The following is a 24148-nucleotide window of genomic DNA, read 5'->3' as shown; positions in this document are numbered from 1 at the left end:
GGGGGTGTATATGCCTTACTATAATGAGTACTTGGCAGAAAACTGGATACAGTAATATGGAAAGAAGAAACAATGAAAAGCTATGATGATGCCAAAAGAAAACCCAGTTAATTTGGAGAATGGGAAGCGTATATATACTTTCATTTCATCTATGCCTAATTTTTTAAATTTATGTACATGTAATGGGCTTCCCTGGTGGCTCAGAGGTTAAAGCATCTGCCTTCAATGTGGGAGACCCGGGTTCGATCCCTGGGTCGGGAAGATCGCCTGGAGAAGGAAACGGTAACCCACTCCAGTATTCTTGCCTGGAGAATCCCATGGACGGAGAAGCCTGGTAGGCTACAGTCCACGGGGTCGCAAAGAGTCGGACACAACTGAGCGATGGAACGGAACGGAATGGTACCTCAGGGCTTCCCTGGTGGCTCAGTGATAAAGAATCCATCTGCCATTGCAGGAGATGCAGGTTTGCTTCCTGGGTTGGGAAGATCCCCTGGAGAAGGAAATAGCCACCCACTCTAGTATTCTAGCCTGCAGAATTCCCATGGACAGAGGAACCTGGTAGGCTACAGTCCATGGGGTCACAAAACAGTCGGACTCAACTGAGCAACTAAACAACAATGGTACCTCACAAAATTTTTAGTCTGTTTTCTTTTTTTTACTAAAAACTACAGTAAGCATCTTCATTAGAAAAATTTTTTTATACACCCTTATTTTTAAAAACAAGGATGCATCAATCAAGTGGATGTACTGTAGTTTAATGTGTGATTACTTTTATCCTGGGGATTAAAGTGGATGGGCTTTCCAGTGCTGGTGTAGGGATAATAGGATAATAGACTTTTGCTATATGTAATTACTATATTTCCAGGAAATGATTACAGGCCATGAGGAACCTAATTCTTTACCAGGCAAAATGGAACCCTCCAGAACCCTCATTGTCCTTGGATATCCATAAACCGTCATTGTGCTTGGATATCCATAAACCCTCATTGTGCCTGGATATCCATAAACCCTCATTGTGCCTGGATATCCATAAACCCTCATTGTGCCTGGATATCCATAAACCCTCATTGTGCCTGGATATCCATAAACCCTCATTGTGCCTGGATATCCATAAACCCTCATTGTGCTTGGATATCCATAAACCCTCATTGTGCTTGGATATCCATAAAGATGGATGTGAATCTGCATGCCACTTCATTCAAAAGAAAAAAAAACCCATCAGTAATTATGTGTTCCTTTTGAGAAATACAAGAAAATGAATTACTGCCTAAAATAAAACATAAGTCTGTTATAAAAATGAAACAATAAAAATTTTTGGAAATGATTATTACAAAATGTATCACCCACAACCCTACCAAGCTAATGTAAACAATATTATCCATTTAGCTACAACTTGGATTATTAGGCTGTTTTAAAAGGCGTAATCAGTTTGTGCTTCTAGAGCTACTGTCACATGGAAAGTCTCTGGGGCCCTGCTGCGCCTTAAAATATATATGCAGTTAGCACACACCTGTGAAATCCAAGCGTGTTCTAACTTGTTCCTGACGGCTCATCGTGACAGTGATGCACTGGAGACATACACCAAATGCCACAGAGCACACACTGCTAAACAAGGAGCCATGAGTCCCCATATTTGGCACTCGCACAAGTGGAGACTAGATCTTGTTCACCCTGGGGCTCCATGAAAGCCACTGGCATCCGTGTCCTGTAAGGAGGCATGGCTGGAAGAAGCAAGGATGCCTAGCTTAGAAAAGTGAAGATGTGGAAGGAGGGTTAGAATGCCTGTGAAACTGTGAAATTCAAGAATTTGAAAGGCAATCAGGTGAAAGTAGGACAAAGCAAACTGAGGTGTGCTGAATTAAGCCCAGTGAGTGACAACTACACGGAAAGAGACACTAGCCGGTATAAAGAACCTTCAACCCAAGGCATGGTCAAGAAGGGGCTGGAGAACTACTTCAGGGACTCTAAACTGCAACCTGGCAAGGGGATGTTATTTTTAGTTCGTAGATAGGAAAAATGAGGTTTTCACAAGATGACATACAACTCCTTAGAAAAAGATGACAGCAGGAATGCAACTGGCTCCATTTGAGATATCAATAATTATGTATGTTTAGGAAATTAATACTCAATAATGTAGACATTTCATCAGGTTTTAACACTATGTCCAAACATATTTTTTTAAATATTTATTCATTTATATTTATTTGGCTCTTCTGGGTCTTGGTTGTAGCATGTGGGATCTAGTTTCCTAAGCAGGGATTGAACTCAGGCCTCCTTCATTGGGAGCATGGAGTCTTAGCCACTGGACCACCAGGGAAGTTCCAATTTTCATATATTTTTATGACAACCCCTATAAAACATTTATTCTCTGAAGTCATAGTCTAACTTCTAGATATGAAAAAGTGGGATCACAATGGTAGAATGGATAATGCTGCTAAGTCACTTCAGTCGTGTACGACTCTGTGTGACCCCATAGACGGCAGCCCACCAGGCTCTCTTGCCTGGGATTCTCCAGGCAAGAACACTGGAGTGGGTTGCCATTTCTTTCTCCAATGTGTGAAAGTGAAAGTGAAGTCGCTCAGTCGTGTCCGACCCTTAGCGACCCCACGGACTGCAGCCTACCAGGCTCCTCCGTCCATGGGATTTTCTAGGCAAGAGTACTGGAGTGGCTTTCCATTGCCTTCTCTGAGAATGGATAATAGCTAAGAGTAAAACCAAGATTTGAATCCTGACTCAACCTACTGTGGAATCCTAGCCAAATTATTAGCCCTAGTTTCTTCACCTGTGAAACAGAGATACTTCACAGGATTGATGATTAAATGAGAGGATGAGGCCCAGCACAGAGTAAGCGCTCAGGAAACAGTTCTCTGTCAAAGTCTTGTTGTATGGCTTAATTTTTGGATCCCAAGTTACTTTATTATTTTAATTAAGACATCCTACCTTTCCTAGAAAAATTATGAAGTCTCCAAAGCAGTTAACAGATGAAAAATGACTTGAATTCTTAGATAAGAGTTTGAGTGCATCTTTCGCTGATGTACAAAAATCTGTCCCATTAATGGCAGTTGTAGTGTATGCATTCTGAAATAAAAGACAATGGTTAAAAACATGATGAGTTTTACTGTTTTAAAGATAATACAATGCCAGTACAGAATATTTGCAAAATAGTTACTGTAAACCCACTGCTGCTGCTGCTGCTAGGTCGCTTCAGACGTGTCCGACTCTGTGCGACCCCACAGACGGCAGCCCACCAGGCTCCCCCGTCCCTGGGATTCTCCAGGCAAGAACACTGGAGTGGGTTGCCATTTCCTTCTCCAATGTGTGAAAGTGAAAAGTGAAAGTGCAGTCGCTCAGTCGTGTCCGACTAATAGCGACCCCATGGACTGTAGCCCACCAGGCTCCTCTGTCCATGGGATTTTCTAGGCAAGAGCACTGGAGTGGCTTGCCATTGCCTTCTCCGGTAAACCCACTATCTCTACCCATAAAAGTCATTTCAAAGTCCCTTTCAGTCTCTGGAATATATGCACATATATTTTCACATAATTGTAGTAAATGGAAAAGAAATATTTCTGGTCAATACAGTGGATTAAATGATGAGTACTGCACAACTATCTTAATGCATAGCAGAGTTTGAGGGCAAAGAAGTTTAGGTACTAGAAACAAAGCAGACCCTACCTAATGGTGAGCATTGAACCACAAAGACTCAGTGGGCAGGGAATCAAGTAAGGGCTTTAGGAGTGAGGGGCTTGGGGTTGGACCCCTTGCGGTAAGAAACTGCTCAGGCCAATGCCAGGAAACTGATCTGTCTGTACAATCACAGAATTTATACTCAGCCATTCAAGGAAATTGGTCAAGAAATGCAACCTCTGCCTGGGACCCCTGAAATGACTAGGGTCTGGGCAGAGGCAGAGGAAACCATATCCCCCAGGCCAGGGAATGGTGGAGCCCCACAGATAACCATACTTGAAGAAGATGAAGTGTTCACAGGAAAAATTTACAGGAGACTCAAGGAAATGAACAGCGCATCAACCAAGAGAATCTGCACCTTGAGAACAATCTGAAATAAAGCATTTGAAGAAGTATGTTTATGATGTTAAGAAGATGACAGAAGGAAGAGTGACCACAAAGAATGAACAGCATGATATGAAAAATGAAGAGGCATAGAAGAAAAATGGAATAGAAATTCTAGAAGTGAAAAGATATACAATTTAAATGGTGCAGTGTCACTGTTATACATCTCACTTACTTTACATAGGAAATAAATAAGCATCTTCATGTTGCTCCTTGACTTTTATTATTCTAATTTTTAATAAATACATATTATATCAGAAGTGTATATATGCATGCACATATGTTGCTAGGACATATTTAAACTATTTCAAATATTTGCTATTATAAATAACTATGCAAGGAACATCTTAATTTCATGATTTTGGATCATTTTTTAAGGATAAATTTCCAGAAATGGGATTACTAAATCAAAGAGGACAAGTGGGTGTATGTGTTCATATGAGATTTCTTGGGTCATTTTTCCAAAATACCTTTTCCTTATAACTATATGATAATTTCAAAGCCATCTATTTACATTTCCCCTGAAATCTTTAAAACGCTACTTGCACTGCCAGTTTACAATAATTTATAACTTCCCTTGGAAAATACATTGGAATGTTACCTGCTTCGGTTTTGCCTTTCCTTTTGGCTTAAAGGATGAAAGTTTTTTTTTATTTCATGATATAAAGCTAATCCTTTCATACACCCATTCAAAAACACTGTAAAGAAACTAACTTGGAGTCTACTGCAGTAATCCAGCCCTGAGTGGTGCATGTCTTAATCAGAGCGAAGGGGAGTAAGGCTGTAGAATTATCTTATTTTTTGGCTATGTACACATTGCTATATTTAAAATGGACACTAACAAAGACTCACTGTATGGCATATGGAGCTCCACTCAGTATTATGTAACAACCCAAATGGGAAATGATTAGAAAAAGAATAGGTACACGTACATGCACAACTGAATCGCCTCGCTGCACACCTGCAACCTAACCCACCCTCTCCTGGTAATTCCCTCTTCTCCACAGTCAACTAGAAAGGAATATTTGGTTCTCAAAGATGAAAGATTGGGTATTCACCTCCCCAGGGAGGGCACCCTGCCTGCCTCAGCAGGATATTCTCCATCAGATGTCAGATGAGGTCCCTGCAGAAATGCCTTAATGGTATTTCACAAGAACTTTGGATTTCTGACTTATGCATGTAAAATTCACTTTTAAAATCTCAAACTGCCTGTTGGCAGACTTAAGTCCACTAGTTTGAGGACTTAAGTCTTGAGAAGTTATATGAAAACTCATTGCTCATTATCTGATTAAGCATCTTTGATCATCTAAGGTTCTCAGAGCCCTCACCACCAACTCAATGTCCTGAAGACATATGTGCAGGGCAGGTAGGTAAATGAAGGAATCATTCTTTTACAGACTGAAAACCAAGGTCAAGGGCATTGCCCCAAGTGCTCTGGAACATTAGGGAGCTTTTTTTTTTTTTCATTCCAACTTTCTGGATATGACACTATCAAAAGGCTATTTAAAAGCATGGTGCTTAAGGTAAGCACAGGCCCTGCTGGTAGGTAATCTCTGGGTTCAAATCCCAGTCTTCAATCTTTACCACTGACTGGCTGTCGATTTTGGTTGATTTACCCCCTGTCAGACTTCAATGTCCTGATCTATAAAATGAATTATAGTACCTACTGCAAAGGGATGTTGGGAGGATTAAAGAACATTTTCCCTATAAAACATTTAGCAAAGCACAGGCACATAGAAAGCATGTAATAGAAGGTGGTTATTTTCCTCCAGACCTCACCAATGATGATCTCATTTACAACTGGGAAACACAGAGGCCATTCTTTAAGCACTGAGGAGGTGCGGAAAGGACCAGCGGTTTCTTCATCTGTAGGCTTTAATCCCTCACATTCGCAGGGACCCAGGAGAGGCAGGACCTGCTTCCCAGATGACACCCCAGGTCCCCGCGTGATCTTGCTCAGCAGCAGGCCCACATGCCACTCGGCCTCTTTCTTTGGGTTCTGTCCCCAGCCTCCACCCCTCCACATCTCCTCTTAAACTGTGGTTCTTGGTGGTCTCCCTGTTTCAGGCTGGGTATACAATTTCTGTGAAGATTTCCTTTTCCTACAGATCACAACCTCGTAGTTAGTTTACCACCACTGCTCATAAGCAATAAAAATAGATTTTGTTCCTTGGCTAAAATAATTAGATGTTAAAATGGTAATTTCTCACACATGTGTTGACTCCACAGATCTTGGGGCACGTAACCATTTATCCTTTCTCTAATGTATCATGCCCCATGAAGGAGAGCATTAAAACCACTCTGACAGGGAAATTATATATATACCTTCCTGCCGCTACTGCACCACTAGTATTTTACCACAAGGTTCAACCCTGCCTGCTGCAGAAAGACCTAGAATTAATGTCTGAATGAGGAGCTGGGGGAGGGAAGAATCACTCATGATACAGGATATGGATTGAAAATTTCTGAAGTTTCAGCATTAGCTAATTCATACTTATTCTGAGGAGAAGTGTTTCCTTGTCAGGCAACTGGAAGATGGACGGCAGTTAAGTGTTAAGTGCTGTAAGTCTTGGCTTGGAGCACTGGCATCTTCCTGGGATGACAGAACGCTAAAGTGATCTGCAGACCCTAACAACACGTTAGGAAAGAATTGATACAATAAGGAACCGAGAATACATTGTATTGGTGGTCAAGGTTAATCATGAGATCCTGAAAAAAGAAAAAAGGAGGTAGCGGCACCAGGCTTTTATCACCAGACAAAATTCAGTGTGCATGTTTCTTTAGCATGACTGAACAAGTGGACATGTCTGTGCCTTGAGATGGAACCCATGAAAACACAAAATCAATACAAGGAAGGTTTATCCACTTGACACCTCAACACTAGGTCCCACTGTCACTCTCTTGCCTGGGACTGAGGACTCCCTGCAGGTACAGGTGGATTAGCTTTCAGACTCTCATGGACAGTCCACCAGGGTCTGTCACAAGTTGCAGGGGAGGGTGGCGGGGGGCTTGCATGGCTGGGAGGACTCGTGAATAATGAGCTACGACTCAAGCTCCAGTGAGGCAGCAGCATAGTGGAGTGGAAACCCAGCCTGTGGGGAGGGGAGGAGGGCTCATGGGGGAGGGGAAGGGGTGGAAGATGTCAGAGAACTGGCACTGGGCTGGCTCCCTGCAGGGAACGGGGGTAGATGGGGCCAAGGCGGCAGCAGGAGACAGTGAAGTGACACTCAGGGGTAAGCAGAGAAGTGTGGTGGGACTCCCCAAGACCCGGACTTCAGCGGGGCTGAAACGTCATGCTGTGGAGCAAGGGGGGTGACAGGAAGGCACAGTCTGTGCTTCTGGAAGCTCCCCCAGGCTGCCCCGTGAAAGTTCAGGGCAGATCTCTTCTCACCGTCTTCTGTTGAGCCAAAAAGCCCTGCACCTCCCAAAGCTCATTCTCACTAAAGCCTTTGGGGGGCCCCCAGACATCTCCACTGTGCCTCCTGGGATCTGCTTGAGTTGTACCTAATGCCCAGTTGTTAGGGGAAGCACACTGGTTGAAACCGCCCACCCTGGCCAGGCACCATAGTAACCCTTTGCATGAGTTGTTTTATGACAGGAGGTCCTGGTAAGGAACGTGGAACTAATAAACCTCCACCAATCGGAAGAGTTGATGTCTCCTTTTGAACAAAAGGAGACACCAACATGTCCAACCACCTCCCAAAGTCCTTCTCTCTGGCATCCATCTTGGCTGACCAAAGCGTGCACCACCAGGAAGGACTCTGAGTCAGAATGATTGTCTAAAGACAACCCAGAAACTAATCCCATCACCACAAAACCCGAGACTGCAAGCCATGTGATAAAGCTGTTCTCCTGAGTTCCCTTACCCTCCTGCTCTCCGCCCAGGAGCCCTTTCCCAATAAAATCTCTTGCTTTGTCAGCACATGTGTCTCCTCAGACAATTCATTTCCGAGTGTTAGACAAGAGCCCAGTTTCGGGCCCTGGAAGGGGTCCCCCTTCCTGCAACGTGACTGCTCAGACACTGAGTACTTTGGTATCATTAGCTGTCAGAAGCCAGGGGCCAGATTCCCTCGAAATGAACTCTTCTGTGGGGAGAAAATAAAAGCAATAGGATTTAAACTCATGACAGGGACTCTGCTCACCTCTACCCCACTTCAAGCGATGCCTTAGGGATATGTCTGCTTGCCAGAAACCTGGAAGCAGCTTCCTAATTTGTTCCGGTAGCCTTTTTTTTCTTTTGCTATCAGTAGGCAGATGTGCAACTTCTGTGTGTCAATAAATAACTGGAAGCGGCAAGCACTCACGGAGTACAGACTATGTGCGAGACCTTGCTCTGTATTCCCCTGAAAACATTTAACCCTCTTAACAACCACAAGTGGATGATGAGAACTAGAGCGCAGAGAGGTTGGGTGGCATACCCCTGATACATGCATGCAACCGACATCGCATCACTTACAAGAAATGGACCTCTGACTCATTCAGGCCCATCAGGAAAACATTTACTTTGAGCTGTACTTTGTGCTTCCTTCCAAAAGATTCAAAATAATAAAGTGGTGCTCTCAGGAGACGTATCATTAAAAAGACCCAAGGATGGGTTAGTAGAAAGAGGCTGGGTTCCTGTTAACGTTGCCTCCACAGACTGGCTCAGCAGCCCCGCTGAGTAATGTCACTCCACACTAACACCCGCTCTCAGGTTCCCGTTAAAGATGCTTCATGTTTGTACAGTACTTCAAAGTGGACCAGGCACCCTCCTGCTATCATCTAACTTGATGTGCTTCTCACCACAACTCAGTGAAATAATTACCATGGGCACATTATTCCCATTTCACAGAGAATTCTTATTTTTGAAGAGAAAGAAAAGAGATTAAAGCGTCATTTTAGGCAACAGAAAATTTGGACTATTTCTTTGATTTACTCGGAAAGTTGTCCAAGAATGTTAATTGCAGCTTTTACACAGAAAGCACATTTTCCCTCAACTCAAGCCGGAAGCCAGCCCAGTCCACCCCGCGTCCTTCATCAGCGAAGGGCAGCCATTAGTCCGCCTGTGAAACTGAAGCGGGCCCTTCTTCTGGTGGCGGAACTGTGAACCCGAGCTTCTGTTGACTCTTCAGAAAGGTAAACAGAGTTTCCCTCTGCACAGGAGGAAAGGCATTTGCCAAAAGCCCTGCCATGAATAGTCAGCTTTATTTCTGGAGTGCCTTCCTCACAAAATCCTGATATTTATTAACTCAAAATAAAACAAGAACTATGAAAACAAACCTGAGACACAGAATGATGAATAAATAACACTGGTGTTCATACTTTCCTAGGGACTGAAAGAAATACAGTGAAATCTGTGCCCAGAGCCATCCTGGTACATCCAGGGGTCTTTTCTGGTAAGACTCGCAGGAACCATCACAAGTGACTTTCATCTCAGCTCCGTTTTTATCACAAACACATGCTGAGGGAGAAGGGGCACAGCCTCCGGGCCTGGCATCTGCCGCCCGGCTCTGTCCAAGAGATCACCGCTCACCAGTTACTCTGGTCCAGGGAGATGGGGAGTGGGGAAACCTGCCAGGCCCTTCGGGCTTGGGAGCAGGAGGCAGGTGAGGAAGAAACTTGCCTTGGCTGGGGCCTGATACTGCCAGTAAAGCCGGGCGCTAGTGTTCTTGCCTGGAGAATTCCGTGGACAGAGGAGCCTGGCCGGCTACAGTCTGAGGGGTTGAAGAGAGTCGGACACGACTGAGCAACTAACACACACACACACAGGCAGTGTGGTCATGTTTGCTCCTTTAAAATGTATTTTCCTTTTGCTTATTTTTTTAGAAGAATGGCTCTATCATTTCCATGCTCGTCTTTAAAGAAAATCAATCAACATAGAGACAAACAAGAAAGCAAGAAAAAGTTACTCTGACATCTCCCCTCAGAAATAACCATAGCTAATATCACGTGGACGTCACCCCAGTATTTCCCCACAAAGCTGCACAGCAGGGAGACAGACGGAAGAGAGGATGGATGGGCAGGTAAGCATGGGTCCTAAAACCGGAAACAAAAAGTACTGTTAAATGAAAGCACGAATGTGAATTCGACTTCAACAAAACGAAACTGAAACTGCAGGACTATTTGAATGTCAGACAAATGTATTTTCACATACAAGACTTCGGTTTCTAACAAAAACCAATCTTTCTAAAATTATTGTGAAAAACGTTAAGAGGTTAGAAGTCTTGTTTTTCAACACCATGGCTTAAGTTTCAGCAGCACAGATAGTGAAAGATGAATCCTCCCCCGTTTTTTCCTGCCTCCCGAGTTTAGTGTGTTTCGTCACTGCCGTGACTTTATCAGAAGTTTGACATATACAGCTTCTTCCATAGTGACAGTCTTAGTTACTGAGTGGCACGTACGCAGCGCAGCCACTGTCTCTGCTGCCTGACACTCAGCTCTGGGCCAGCTGCTCTGACTCTATCCTGCAGGGTATGGGGTAGGGGGTGGGGCGAGGCCCTCAGCTGCAACGCCTTCTCTGTGCGGCTCATGCACATTGACTGCATAAAGAAAGATGCTTTCTGCAAACCAAGAATGGCCTCCAAATAATACTTCATCCAAAGCCAAATTCAATTCATGGGTCCATTTGTTCCTTCAGTAGAATGTTAGGATTAAAAGGTTATCCTAGACGCCACCCTGGAAAACCCTCTCATTTGACTAATGAAGAAGTCTCAAGAGGCTAAATGACCAGGCAGAGGTGATAAAAAATAGACATGAATCGGATATTCACAGTCATGCCCTCTTCTCTCCCCAAACCCAGAAAAAGTCAAGTCAGGCCACTGCATCTTGCTGAACTCGGCCATCACTGATATGCTAGCAGAGTTCTGCGCCCCTCCAGGAAGACGGGCCAGGACAAGGATGCAGTGCTTAGTGATGAGCAGGCCCTGGATACAGGGCTGTGCAGGAGTGCCGCCTGCCTCCCCCAGGCCCTTACGGAGGGCTCTCCCTGCTTCAACCTCATCTGACCTGGAAATAATTGGTGGTGAAAAACAGAGAGGCAAAGGGAGGCCTGGGTGTTCATACGGCAAAATTAAAGTTGTGGATCTGTGCAAAGGGAAAGAGAGGGGATGGGAAATGCTCCTACTATTTTTTGACTTTCAGCTTTACTAGAAAGCTGAAATTGATTGGCTGTCCCTGGTGAGTGAAGACCATTGATTTCCTCTCCTCCTTACTCTGACCCTTGACAGGGAACTCCAGGCAGCTTGGTGAAGCCAGTAGGGCTACAGACTTGAAGTCATAGGATCCCCACCTAGCAGCTAGCATCCTGGGTAAGCTCTTCAGCCTCTGGCCTCAGCTTCCTCATTTGTACAGTGGCAGTAACACCTGCATGGTGTCCTTGAGAGGACAAACTTAGACCATGTATATAAATGTTTACCAAGGTGCCTCACAGACCATAAAAACTCAATAAATGGCTTCCTAGGTGGCACAGTGGTAACGAATCTGCCTGCCAATGCAGGAGACACAAAAGACATAGGTTCAATCCCTGGGTTGGGAAGATCCCCTGGAGGAGGAAATGGCAACCCATTCCAGTATTCTTGCCTGGAGAATCCCATGGATAAAGGAGCCTGGGGACTATAGTCCATGGGGTTGCAAAGAGTTAGACACGACTGGGCAACCGTCTGAGCTGAAATGGCTATGTTTTTCACAGACCCGAGAAGATTGGATCCTAAGAGAATGTCAAACATCTCTGATTTGAAGCTCAGGCCTAAGGAAATGGCAAGAGAGAGATGGGGAACAGAAATGGGAATGTTTACATGTTTTCATATATTGCACATTTTGGGGGAATAATTTCTAAGTCAGGTACATGTCCCTTCATGAACATGCTGTTGATGCGAGTGGGGCTGGCAAAGCAACAGTTGACCTGTGAGGCCTGCTGACAGAGAGCCTGGTAATCGATTAAGAGGTTGCTGGGGGTAATCACTGCTCTGTGCATGGCTTGGCCCAGCAAGCAATGGAAATTCTCTTATAAGAAAAATGCATCTGTTTAAAGACACTGGCTCTAATAACAGATCTCTTCTTCCTGAAGCTCCAAAGACTACTTGCTCTTCCATCCTGGCCTCCTCTAACCACTAGCACTTCTGCTCAGAAAGCAGATTCCCTTGAAGTCAGTCCTAGGTGTTGTCAGGGCAGCTCCAACAAGTGAGGGCACCTCTTATGAGCTGGCATTTTTCTTTATTGTCTCCCTGATATTCCTAGCAGATGCTATAGGCCGTGTGAAGGCAGCACAAACCAGGGCTGGTGCTGAGAAAGCAGGGGCTCATCCTTCCATCCAAAGACATGTATGGAGGGTGTGCCTCCACTGGGCTCAGGGCTGGGCACCGGGCACTGAGCCAGGCTGACAGGTTTGTGTTCTTGGACCTCATGAAGTTTCTTTATTGCTGCCTTGATGGAGGCAAGATGTTGGCAGGGCCAACAGTCCCTGAGGGCCCTTCTTGCCCCCACCAAGATGCTTCCTGATGAAGTCATCCGGCCTCAGCTGTCTCACTCCTTGGATGAATGCAAGTCTAGCAAATGCTTCTCCCTGCCCCACCCCTGTGCCAGCTGAGGCCTTCTGGAAAAGGCAAAAGGAGGGAGAAGACAAAACTTCTTGAAGAACTTCAAAGACTGAATCCACTTGACAAAACTTTAAGGAACTTTCTAGCCCTGCCTAGATAAAAATGCCAACTGTGCCAAAATGCTCTTAGTCACTTCCTCCCCTATTTTTCACAGACCTCGTTTCTGAAATGTCGGTAGAGATGAGACCTTAAATGGAAGGAGGACTGTCTAGCGGTCCCCAGTGTGTGTAATGGCTCACTCTGCTCTCATGACTTCTGTTCTCTACCTGCATCTGTTTTCTCGTTTTTTTGGTCTCTCTGTCTGCCTCATTCCCACAGGACTCATTCCCCCAGGTGAGGGGAGGGAGCTGGGGGTAGGGTACTAAGAAGATGCTCAGTGTGACATTCTCACTGGCTTTTGATTTCCAAAATTTTAGCTCTCTAAACCTTTCCTACCAGTGAAGAAGGTGAAGAAAGGGGGTTCCCAACATGACCCCAGTGTCTGGGAACAAAAGGTAGGCGTAGTCTTCCTGTACCCCCAATTAGAAAATGAGACCCCCTTGAACTGGGGAAGGAGAGGGAGAGATCTGTGGGTTCCAAACACATGTCCAGGTCTGCTATTTTTTTTTTTTAACAGAGCATGGAGAAGTGGCAGGACTCTAAATGGAAGTGTCCATTCCCAGGGTCTGGGTTTGCTGGGCAGGAGAGGGTTTCAGAGACCTGGGGCTTTCAGAACTAAAATCAGAACAATCTCAGGCAAAGCAAGAGGGTTGATTACCCTATCCACAGGCACATCTAGGCAGACAGGGCCATAGACGGCCTTCCAGAAGACTCCTGCTTCCCCAGCAGGGCCTGAAGGAGCCATGAGGATAGGAGGATGGACGTCTCAAGGGCAAGCTGTGTGTACTAATGCCCGGGGCTACCTGATACTTTGTATAACCCCATGGAGGCATAGCCCAAGAACAAAGGATTAAACTTTCTACCAGTTCAGTGGAATGGGAGTTCACAGCCAGAAATTAGGTTGAGAGTCACGATACAGTATTTCTTGCACATCTGAAATTGTGGTTGTGGTTCACAGCTATGTGGAAGTCAGTCAAAGCTGAGACTCACATAGTGGCAGTGGCAGCCCAGAACACCGTCAGGCTCTAGCTTGTAGCAGAATGTGAAATCAGTCTCAGCCACATCAAAGTGGCTTTTACTCCCTCCACCACTGTGACTCACACCACCTTCCTTTTAAAATAAAAAAATTTTATGAATGCATTCTCTAGTCTCTGGCCAACAATCAATACCTTCTCCCAGCAAGTCTAAAGCCTAAGACAAAAACAGTCAGGGAGCGATAGCTGAAGACCACATTCAGTCCCTTAGAAGGGTATGGCAGTGAGGAGGAGAGGGCATGGCTTCAGAGGTGGGCAGTCTGAACCTCAGACAACAACTCTGTTCCAGAAGCAGATGCAGATAAAGAGAAATGACATGAAGACACCTGCTCTCCATCATGAGGAAGATTAGATTTGAGGTAGGAGCTAGTTGACGGTTTAATTTCATTTCCCACACTAAATGAATTTGGGAAATGTCAAAGCTAATCTATAATCTTTCCATTTCTTAAGCACTTAGGATAATGTTGCAGACTTGGATCGTGGAAGTCCTATCTTCCATCTGAACCATCCCCCTGCCCGGCCACCACCCTGGCCATCATCACAGATGCTGACCCAGCCTCAGTTGTGAGTGTGGTGCCCACAGCAGGCACTAGACTGCGGGTGTGAAGAACACAGGAGGAGTCAACGGGCAACTGCCTCCACCTCAGGTCAAACACTGTTCATTGGAGCTCAGTGTTTTCATGGGTCACCTGCTTCCTTATTCATAGGAAAATTGGATTTTGCTGACTCAAAAGTCAGTTTCCATAGGTCAAAGTTAAAAACACAGGCCATCTCCCTCAGCATATTTGCAGCATACCTAGAACATGCCATGACGGGAAGGGAGAAAGAACAATAAGGCAATATGTCCTGAAAATGTGGAGGGAGGGGCAGAGCACAGGCTGGCTCAGCACTTTGGGATCCACCTGCCCCTGGGAACACACCTTCTCAGCTTATCCATTGAGTTTACAGGGGAGACTTCAGGAGCTGGGGTACGCTGTTGGCTGGACTTGGGAGAGAATGGTTTGGTCTCTTTGTTCCAAGGGTAAAACATTAATAACCTGCTTTTACAATGCACTTTCCACCCCAGCCACTAGATATTCAAGGTGGTATTTTTAATCTTCATCTGCTGTCTCTTGGATCTCCCCATTCAGAACTTTATTAGGAAGAGGGGATGACTTATTAGGTCCCCAAAACCTTAACACTCAACTCTCGTACTTTCCTTCTGTGTAACCTGGAGCCTCCAGATGAAAGTGAAAAAGGAGAGAATGAAAAAGGTGGCTTAAAACTCAACATTCAGAAAACTAAGATCATGGCATCTTGTCCCATCACTTCATGGCAAATAGATGGGGAAACAGTGGAAACAGTGACAGACTTTATTTTCTTGGGCTCTAAAATCTCAGCAGATGGTGACTGCAGCCATGAAATTAAAAAATGCTTGCTCCTTGGAAGAAAAGTTATGACCAAACTAGATAGCTTATTAAAAAGCAGAGACATTACTTTGCCAACAAAGGTCTGTCTAGTCAAGCTATGGTTTTTCCAGTAGTCATGTATGGATGTGAGAGCTGGACTGTAAAGAAAGCTGAGCGCTGAAGATTTGATGCTTTTGAACTGTGGTGTTGGAGTAGACTCTTGAGAGTCCCTTGGACAGCTAGGAGATCCAACCAGTCCATCCTAAAGGAAATCAGTACTGAATATTCATTGGAAGGACTGATGCTGAAGCTGAAACTCCAATACTTTGGCCACCTGGTTTGAAGAACTGACTCATTGGAAAAGAGCCTGATGCTGGGAAAGATTGAAGACAGGAGGAGAAGGGAACGACAGAGGATGAGATGGTTGGATGGCATCACTGACTCAATGGACATGAGTTTGAGTAAATTCTGGGCGTTGGTGATGGACAGGGAATCATGGCGTGCTGCCATCCATTGGGTCGCAAAGAGTCACACACAACTGAGCAACTGAACTGAACTGAACCTGGAGCAAGTTGCTACTTAGCCTCTCTGAATCTAAGTGTCATCTTCTTCTAGAAAAAGAAAAAGGGTGATTTTCTCACAGGATTATTTGTGAGGATGAAGGGGGTTAATACATGTGAAGCAGTTATAGCTTGGTGCTTGGCACACACAGTGCCTGCTAAGTGGGAGGTATTCCTGTCTTGAGGAGCTGCACACCTTGTATGGGCATGTGTGTGTGTGCACACATGCGTGTGTTCAGTCGTGTCTAACACTTTGTGACTCCATGGATAGTAGCCTGCCAGGTTTGTCTATCCATGGAATTCTTCAGGCAAGAATACTGGAGTGAGTTGCCATCTCCTCCTCCAGGGGATGTTCCTGATACAGGGATAGAACCCGTGTCTTCTGCATTGTCGGGTGGATTCTTTACCACTGAGCCATCTGGGAGATTGCTGCACACCTTGGAGGGAGCCCAACAGTTGCCTCCCAAGAGCATTTTCTGATTAACTGAGGGCCCCCTACATAACTCACCCTTCCTTCCCTATAATAAGGCCATCATTCATTCAACAAACAGTAACTGCTTCTCTGAGAAGGTAAAAGAATTTGAAGTCAGGAAAGACAGATGCCAACTGTGTACTGGGCCTTTCCCCAGAAGGATGAGAGGCTGCTGAGGCCCACTTGGGGCAGAAAGCTTTAGCGCCACACCCTCTTGATGTCTGAGCTTTGCAACACACCCACGGCAGGTGGGAGCCAGGCTCCAGCAAGGCTGCTCCCCAGGAAGCCACATAAAGCCAGGGCCTTTAGTCCAGCAGGTTTTGAACCACACACCAGGAAACATGAGGACACAGTCAGTTTTCTCCCAGACAGTCTGGGGCCTCTAATAGAGAGGTGTCTCAATTCCTTTCTATCTAAAGTCAGGACAGTAGCATTTGGCACAAAACAGCTGGGCCATGAGGATTACCATCATCTATAAATGGGCCTTAATGTAAACGATCATATTGACACACGTGTGTGTTTCCTTCTACACCATGCTCACACAGAGGCATCTCTCCAGGGCTCTCGCCGTCAGCTGGCCACCCCAGAATAGCTCTAAGCCGGTCGGCGGGGGTGGCAGGATTCGGAACCGCCACTGTCATGGAAAGAACAGCTGACTGGCCACTCTGTGATGAGGCAATGTCAACTACCCCAAGAACCATGTCCTCTTAAGAACCTTTACATCATTTTCATAATCACCTTACAGGAACTGCACAATATTCATTACTTTTCTTTTCTGAGCTGCACATGCTGCTCTGGGGAGAAGAGAGGAGTCCCTGGAGGTTTGCCAGCTGGCTAAGGATGAACCAAAACCAGACACAGAAAAGTCACCCAGTGCCCTCGCTCTTGATGGCCTGTGAGAAAGAGAAGCACTGAGATCAAGCTAACTTCAAGGGAGGCGGTGGGGGGGAGAGAAGGTTTTGGGGTATTACAGAGTTAAGTCTGCCACAAAGCCTTAGAAGACGAAGCCCAACTTTCTGTGCCCTGAAAAACAAGCAGGGGCAGGCAGCGGGGGTGGGGTGGGGTGGGGGATGAAGTAGGGAGGGGAGAGACGCGTATGCTTGCCAAGTAGCAGCAAGTTTTTCTCCGTACTGGATTCGACAGGATTATCTGGAGTTTTTCTGACCAGTATATTTGTTAGTCAGAAGTCAGGAAGTTATGGGCATTTCCAGTCAAATGCTAAGAGGCAATAATCTCTGCATGCATTTCTTGATATTTCATATCGAGACAGACGTCACAGTAAAGCAGGCTGGCAGCTTGATGGGCTGCATTAAGGCAGATCTGAGTCACCCCATCCTCTCAAGTCGCTGACCAAGAGATATGGCAGAGATTCACCCAGCTACCCTGCATAGTGGCCCACAGTAGAAATGGGGGGTAAAAGCTGCTGGACACTACCCTCCACCGTTAAGAATGACTGATGTGACTGGCATTTTATGGGCATCTGGTCACCAGTTGGATGTATTTGTTGCTGTCATTACAGCAGCAGTGTTGGGAGAATTGCCATAAGGGGATGAAGATAGTGGTTCACTCACATCCTCAGTCCGCCTGACAAGATTCTGGAGGCTTGAGATCCAGGCAACATAAAGCGTCACCCACCTTTGTGATCCCAGGGTAAGTCCTCACCATGGATAAGAATAGCAACATGAAAAAAAAAAATATGCAGGATTTTCCTGGTGGTCCAGTGAAGACTCCATGCTCCCATGCAGGGCTCCTGGGTTCTAGAACTGGTCAGGGAACTAGGTTCCACATGCTGCAACTAAGACCCGGTGCAGCTGAATAAGCAAACAAATAAATATAAAAAGAAAAAGATCCTGCCATTCTGGACACAATGGAAGACACACAGTTCAGGTTTTCCACCCTGCCCCACATTCCACACAAAGCATGTCACAGCTGCAATGTGGTAACACGGTACCTGTGTGCCCCAGCTCTCAGCAAGCCACCAGGACAGGGCTGAGCACACCCAACGAGGACCTCAGGTCATTTAAACTGACCCTCTTCTTCTGCAGAAGCTCAGTGAGGTGGAAGGATTCACCCAAGTTCCACCAAGAAGGCAGAAACCAACTGCTGCCACACTTGACTAGGGGCTGCCTTTACTTAAGAGCTCCTCCCAGGAGACAGGTTGGAAATCGTTTTCAAACCTGTTTGACCCTAGCTGATAGCTCACTTTCTACACCCATTCCCACTTCTTCCGGAAGAGCAAAGAATTGAAAAGGAAGGCAACGCTCAACATGATAAACATACGGTACATTAAACAACAGCCAGATACTCATCAGAGATGAAGTGGGAAACAAGACAAGTAGGGCTGCAGTTGAACAACACAGCCAAACAAAGGGGACTCTGGTGGTACCCACAGTAAGGGTTCCTTCCCCAGTCTGCAAAATCCCAACTCTGCCTGGGCTCACTCACAAGCCTTAAATGTTCATTAGGCTTCACTTTGGCAGTCAGACATCTCAACAGAATTATGAATTTGAGACCTCAGGAAATTAAGTAAAACACCACTCCTGATTCCCAAATGACACACTTCAATAAGATTTATGGTGGTTCAGCAGTAAAGAATCTGCCTGGAATTCAGGAGATGCAGGAGATATGGGTTTGATCCCTGGGTTGGGAAGATCCCCTGAAGAAGGGTATGGCAACCCACTCCAGCATTATTATTTTTTTTAATCCACTCCAGTATTCTTGCCTGGGAAATCCCACGGACAGAAGAGCCTGGTGGGCTATGGTCCATAGGGTCCCAAAGAGTTGGACACAACTGAGTGACTGACCATGCATGTGCAAACATACCAGGCACTTTACTGGTTGGTAAAAAGCCTTTAGTTGTAATATGAAAATGAAAATCCATGAAATTATACCATTTGCCTGTAAGAATTGAAGAGAGAACATTCTGGAACATTTAACCAGTTTGGAACCATCAGGAAGACGGTTCCCAAACCAGTAAGCCCGCCAGTGGGTGTCAGACCTAGAGGAACACTGACCTAAAGCCACCATCAGCACTAGTTCAGATGTCTGGGGTCCTCCGTGGACAAGATGTGCACTCAGGAAGGCATTTCCATGGGAGCCATGTGTGGACCATAAGAATAAGGGACAGGCCTCCTGCTGATGGGCTAGCCTGCAAGGTCCCACTTGCGGACTTCTCAGTTGGGCTCCTGCAAAGTGCTGGAGGGAGGGGGAGGCTGCAGGATCTCATCTGAAGAACTCAGAACAGTCTGGCCAGTTGGCCTCCCCGAAGCTCTGACACAGACATGCCTGAGGGGAGGAGGTGGGCTCAGACCACCCTGATTGGCCTTTTCTGGGTTTATAATTGCCTGATCCAGCCTTCAGCCCCTTCATTGTTCCCACACCTTTCCTGTCCTCCTCCACAAAAATCTGCCCGACACCAGCCTTGCTCAACAGCCAGTCTGGACTCTGGCTTGGGCAGGCGCTCAAGAGACGCACCCCAGACAGTGGCTGTGACTCCCTCTCTGGCTGTTTCAAAATGCACAGAGTTCAGGGCTTGGGTCCCAGAGGCAACATGGATATGGATTCAACTCCTAGTTTTGCCACTAACTAACTATGGGCCCTCTCTAAGCCTCGGTTTCCTCATCTATATGTTGGAGATAACTATCTCAGGGGGCTGCAGTGAAAACTCACAATTGATCTACTGCAGGAAAGTGCTGAGCTCACAACTAGCCATACAGTGAGGGTCAAGTGCGTACGTTGTGTGCTCAGTCGTGTCCGACTCTTGGCGACCCCATGGACTTTAGCCTGCCATGGAATTTCCCAGGCAAGAATACTGGAGCAGTTGTCCTTTCCTACTCCAGGGGAATCTCCCCAAACCAGGGACTGAACCCATGTCTCTTGCATCTCCTGCATTGGCAGGCAGATTCTTTACCACTGCGCCACCTGGGAAGCCCGTGAATGCCAAGAAGCCGTGGCTACTGTTGTTTCTATCAGCTGTGACCTCTGCTGGTGCTCTATGCTCATGCCTGACAAATCCTAGCTCTTCAGTGCAAGCTCTCCTAATCATCAAGTCAAAGCACCTCCCCATACCAAAACTCCCTTTCCTGAACTTCAAAGACCTCATTCCAGCACATACAGCTATATAAATATCTCATGCAAGTGTCTCACAGTCTCCCCATTCCCCACACTAGTTTGTCTGCTCCTTGAAGCCCTGATTTGCTTTATATTGACTCTGCTTCACCACAGTCCCCTCCTCGTTACAACTTGTACAAATGGTTTGAATACAGCATAAATAGATGTTGGATAAATAAAATGTGTGAGGTGTACACACACTTGGGATTTACAATGCAGAGAGGCAAGTAATGAGAAACGATGAGATGTGGAATTTCATTCCCTACCCTGCAGGTGAATTATCTTGTACTTTTAGGCTGGGTATCGACAAAATGCGGCAACTGCCACTAGCCTCCCTCCCAGGGTCGTGGAAGACGGATTAGGCTTTTAAGCAGCAAAGCTGAAACACAGCCGGCTCCTTGATGTTAAGTAAAGAAGAGCATCTGGGTTCTGATGGTAACAAATGGATCTCATTCTCCTCTTGCATTTCCCGGCTCTTTCTACACAAAACTAGCAAAATTTAAAAAAAAAAAAAAAAAGCCTCAACTCTTTTAAATCGGATTTCCAGAGAAAATCTTTTCCTAGCAACTGATTCCAGTGCCAGGAAATTCTTCAAAGGCTAATTTAAATTCCTTCTCTCACTTTAAGCTCCCTTTCCTTTGTCCACTGCCAAATGAGATCGACAATAGCTCTGGCCACGACTCCACAACAATCATCTTTATTCTTACAAATCTTTTTATTTTTTCCTTACCATGCTGCATGGCATATGGGATCTTGGTTCCCCCATCAGGGATCAAACCCGTACCCCCTGCATTGGAAGCACAGAGTCTAAACCACTGGACTGCCAGGGAAGCCCCTACAAATCTTCATTTCACTCTGCTTTCCAGGAGTTGTCAGGACAACAGGTGACCTTCCCCTCCTCATCAGTATTCACATTGCTTCTTTCTCTTTTATGCTTCTCTTCTTTCTCAGTCTCCGAAACCCGAGGCTTCCCAGCAATGCCCACATCACCTAGCAGTTCCCAGACCTATAGGAGTCACCCCATGTTAAAGCTGCTCTGAGGGACTTCCCTTGTGGTCCAGTGGCTAAAACCCTGAGTTCCCAATTCAGGGGGCCTAAGTTCCAGCCCTGGTTAGGGATATAGATCCCATGTGCTATAACTAAACAGTTCAAGTGCCACAACTAAAGATCCCATATGCCACAACAAAGATTGAAGATCCCATAGCCAAATAAGCAAATGAAAAAGATATATATATATATACATATTTTTTTAAAAAGCTGCTCTGACAGCTGGTTTAGGTCCAGGCACAATGCACTGGCACCATGATCAAAATTCAAAGATCTATCCCTGTTTGCAATACTGATTCACCATGAGCTGGATCCTCGAGGCTAGCTGAGTCTTTCTGTGATTCAGGGACAATCATTCCCATTGTACGTCTGTTAAAAGGATTTCAACAATTTATAATAATTATACTGTGATTAATACTAATACTACTTATGATTTTGGAAACATCTTGAACTCCCAAAAGTAAAGGGTTAATATAAGATGCTGAAACGTCAGAATGCAGAAAGTATGTCCCTTAGGATAAGAGGGCAGAGAAAACAAGCAAGATCATAGTTTGAGACAGTGGCTTCAAGTGTGTTCAAGCAGCAGAGCCTGTCTTTAAATGGAACCTTCAGTGGAATCCCACTTCTCAACCAGATAAAAGTGGAGCTTCTCTGGTTGGAAGGCAGGGGCAGGAGGTGGTGATGTTGATATGAGCCCAGAGCCCATCCTTCCTCCTCCTCACCATTTCTCTCCTCTCCTGAAGTGGTGGTCCCTGCAGCAGCCATAGAGCCCCAGGGTGGGGGTCTATGAAGCAGTGAAAGAGGGACATGGAAAGAACCTGAATTTACTATTACTGTGAGGGAACAGCAACTCAGTTTTAGGGCCCTAAAGGACCATGTGGCCAACATATTGGTATATCAAAGGTTCCACTGCTTTCGTCTTTCTAGTCTGTCTATATGGATCTTAGCTTGATTTTCATGTATATGTATTTTACCACAGTACATATTTGTAATGCATCTCAATAGCATCTTCATAGAATAAGTTGGTGTCTGGATGTGTACACAGAGTTCTAGGGGAGAGAGGCTGGTACATTCCACTGTGACAAGACATTCACAGGGTCTGGCTTGACTTGCTATGGGACCTACCATTCTGAAAGGTTCAATAGATGCAATAGTATTTCACTGTGCTTTATACACGCCTGCTTGAAGTGATCCAAGTGAAAACTAAACACACGCTAAAATGTATGCCAAGAGTCTTAAGAAGAGCCTTAAATATAGGGCTTTACTACAAGAAGACTACAATCTCCCCTGAATAGTGAAAGGTATTCTTAATACCATTTATAAGACATTAAACATAGATGGCCTAATTAGTCCCTTTACTTCTTCTACTGGTACATTTATTAGGAAGAGGGGTAAAAATAAGAAGTACTTTTCTAGGCGAGTGCTGTGAACATTTAAATTATAAAACAGTCTGCTGATTTACAAAAATACTGCTTTGTATAAATTTGACTAAGGGTTATTAAAATTTCCTAAATTATCGACAGAAAAATAAAATACATATCTAATTTTCCACCGGTTGAAAGACTCAGGAGGAAAAAAATCTGAAATTCAAACAATCACAGTATATAATTTTTCAAGGAATATTTATAGCTTGAAAGTGAAAAGCTGGTGAAATATATAAAAATTAGGGAGGCCGTCCTTTTCTTATTTCAGGAAAATTATAGTTCTTGGAGAAGACATTGAGAATTAGCTCTCAGTTGATACATATACATTGTATTAGAGTTTCTAAAGACTCCTCCTCTTTTTTTTTTTTGAAAGAGAGACACATTTCTTTCAGAATTTGAAGACTTGTATTGATGACCTAAGGTTCTAAGGTAAAGGACTGCAAACGACAGCCAAGGAACCAGATCCATCCATCCATCTCCGCTTCCCTCTGGACAGAGGTAAGAATAAGTTTCACATGTTAAAAAGTTGGATAAATTAAAAATAAGGAGAATATGTCTTGATACATAAGAAATATAAAATTCAGATTTCAGGCACTTCCCTGGTGATCCAGCAGTTAAGAATCTACCTTCCAATGCAGGGGATGTGGGTTTGAACCCTGGTCGAAGAACTAAGATTCCACATGCTGTGGGGCAACTGAGCCCTAGCACTACAACAAAGACACAGGGGAGCAAAAACAGAAAATAAAATTCAGATTTCAGTGCCCATAAGTAAAGTTCTGCTAGAACACACTCAGGCCCATCCAGTTACATCCTGTCTGCGGTTGCTTTTCTGCTGCGGCAGCAGAGCTGGGTAGCTGTGACCGAGACCCAAATGACCCAAAACCTGAAAACTTTTACACAATCTGGCCTTTACAGAAAAAGTGGCTAACCCCTGGCTTAAGAGACGGTGCCCACTGGCAGGCCCTCACACCGTGTGTCCCCGGCGCAGGAGACGTACCTGGTTGAGATGGCGCAAGCACTTGTCAAGACACCAGAAACAGCAGCAGCAGCATTGGGACACGCACCTTGACAAGGCACCGTCCTGCTGGGTCAGGTTCGGAAAGAAAGGAACAGTGTCACCAACAGCACAGGAAGGAGGCACACAGAAGTGTCTCCCGGCACACCCTGTTCCTACCTGGAGAAGCATCACAGCAATCCTCATGCGTACAGAAGTTCCTCTATTCTGTATATGCTACTGCTACTACTAATTATTATCACTACTATACTGATAAGCAAGGGTTCTCTTCTGCGGGCTTACCTGTTAGGAGTGCTGTTGACTTCAGCAGAAAGAGAAATGGATTAGCCTGCTTTTACTAGCAAAGGTGAACCAGACC

At 45.3% G+C, this 24148-nt stretch overlaps 1 protein-coding gene across 7 annotated transcripts in view; it reads right to left on the bottom strand.

The window, feature by feature from the left end:
• The window catches only part of SLC44A3 (solute carrier family 44 member 3), a 92737-nt gene that overhangs the window by 12679 nt on the left and 55910 nt on the right, over positions 1–24148 (bottom strand). For 4 of the 7 annotated variants that reach the window (XM_055404075.2, XM_055404077.2, XM_055404080.2 and 1 more), the window contains 2 exons: positions 23773–23859; positions 2941–3078 (listed from right to left, as the gene is read on the bottom strand). In XM_055404075.2, coding sequence (XP_055260050.2) covers positions 2941–3078; positions 23773–23859 — 225 coding nt within the window. The remainder of the gene's footprint in view (positions 1–2940; positions 3079–23772; positions 23860–24148) is intronic. The other 3 variants (XM_055404076.2, XM_055404078.2, XM_055404079.2) reach the window with 3 other exon arrangements.

This window comes from Moschus berezovskii, chromosome 4, assembly GCF_049115385.1.
Source record: "Moschus berezovskii isolate FMDL1 chromosome 4, NW_MosBer_1.0, whole genome shotgun sequence".
NCBI classification, from domain to species: domain Eukaryota; kingdom Metazoa; phylum Chordata; class Mammalia; order Artiodactyla; family Moschidae; genus Moschus; species Moschus berezovskii.
This window is presented reverse-complemented; position numbering and strand designations above follow the sequence as displayed.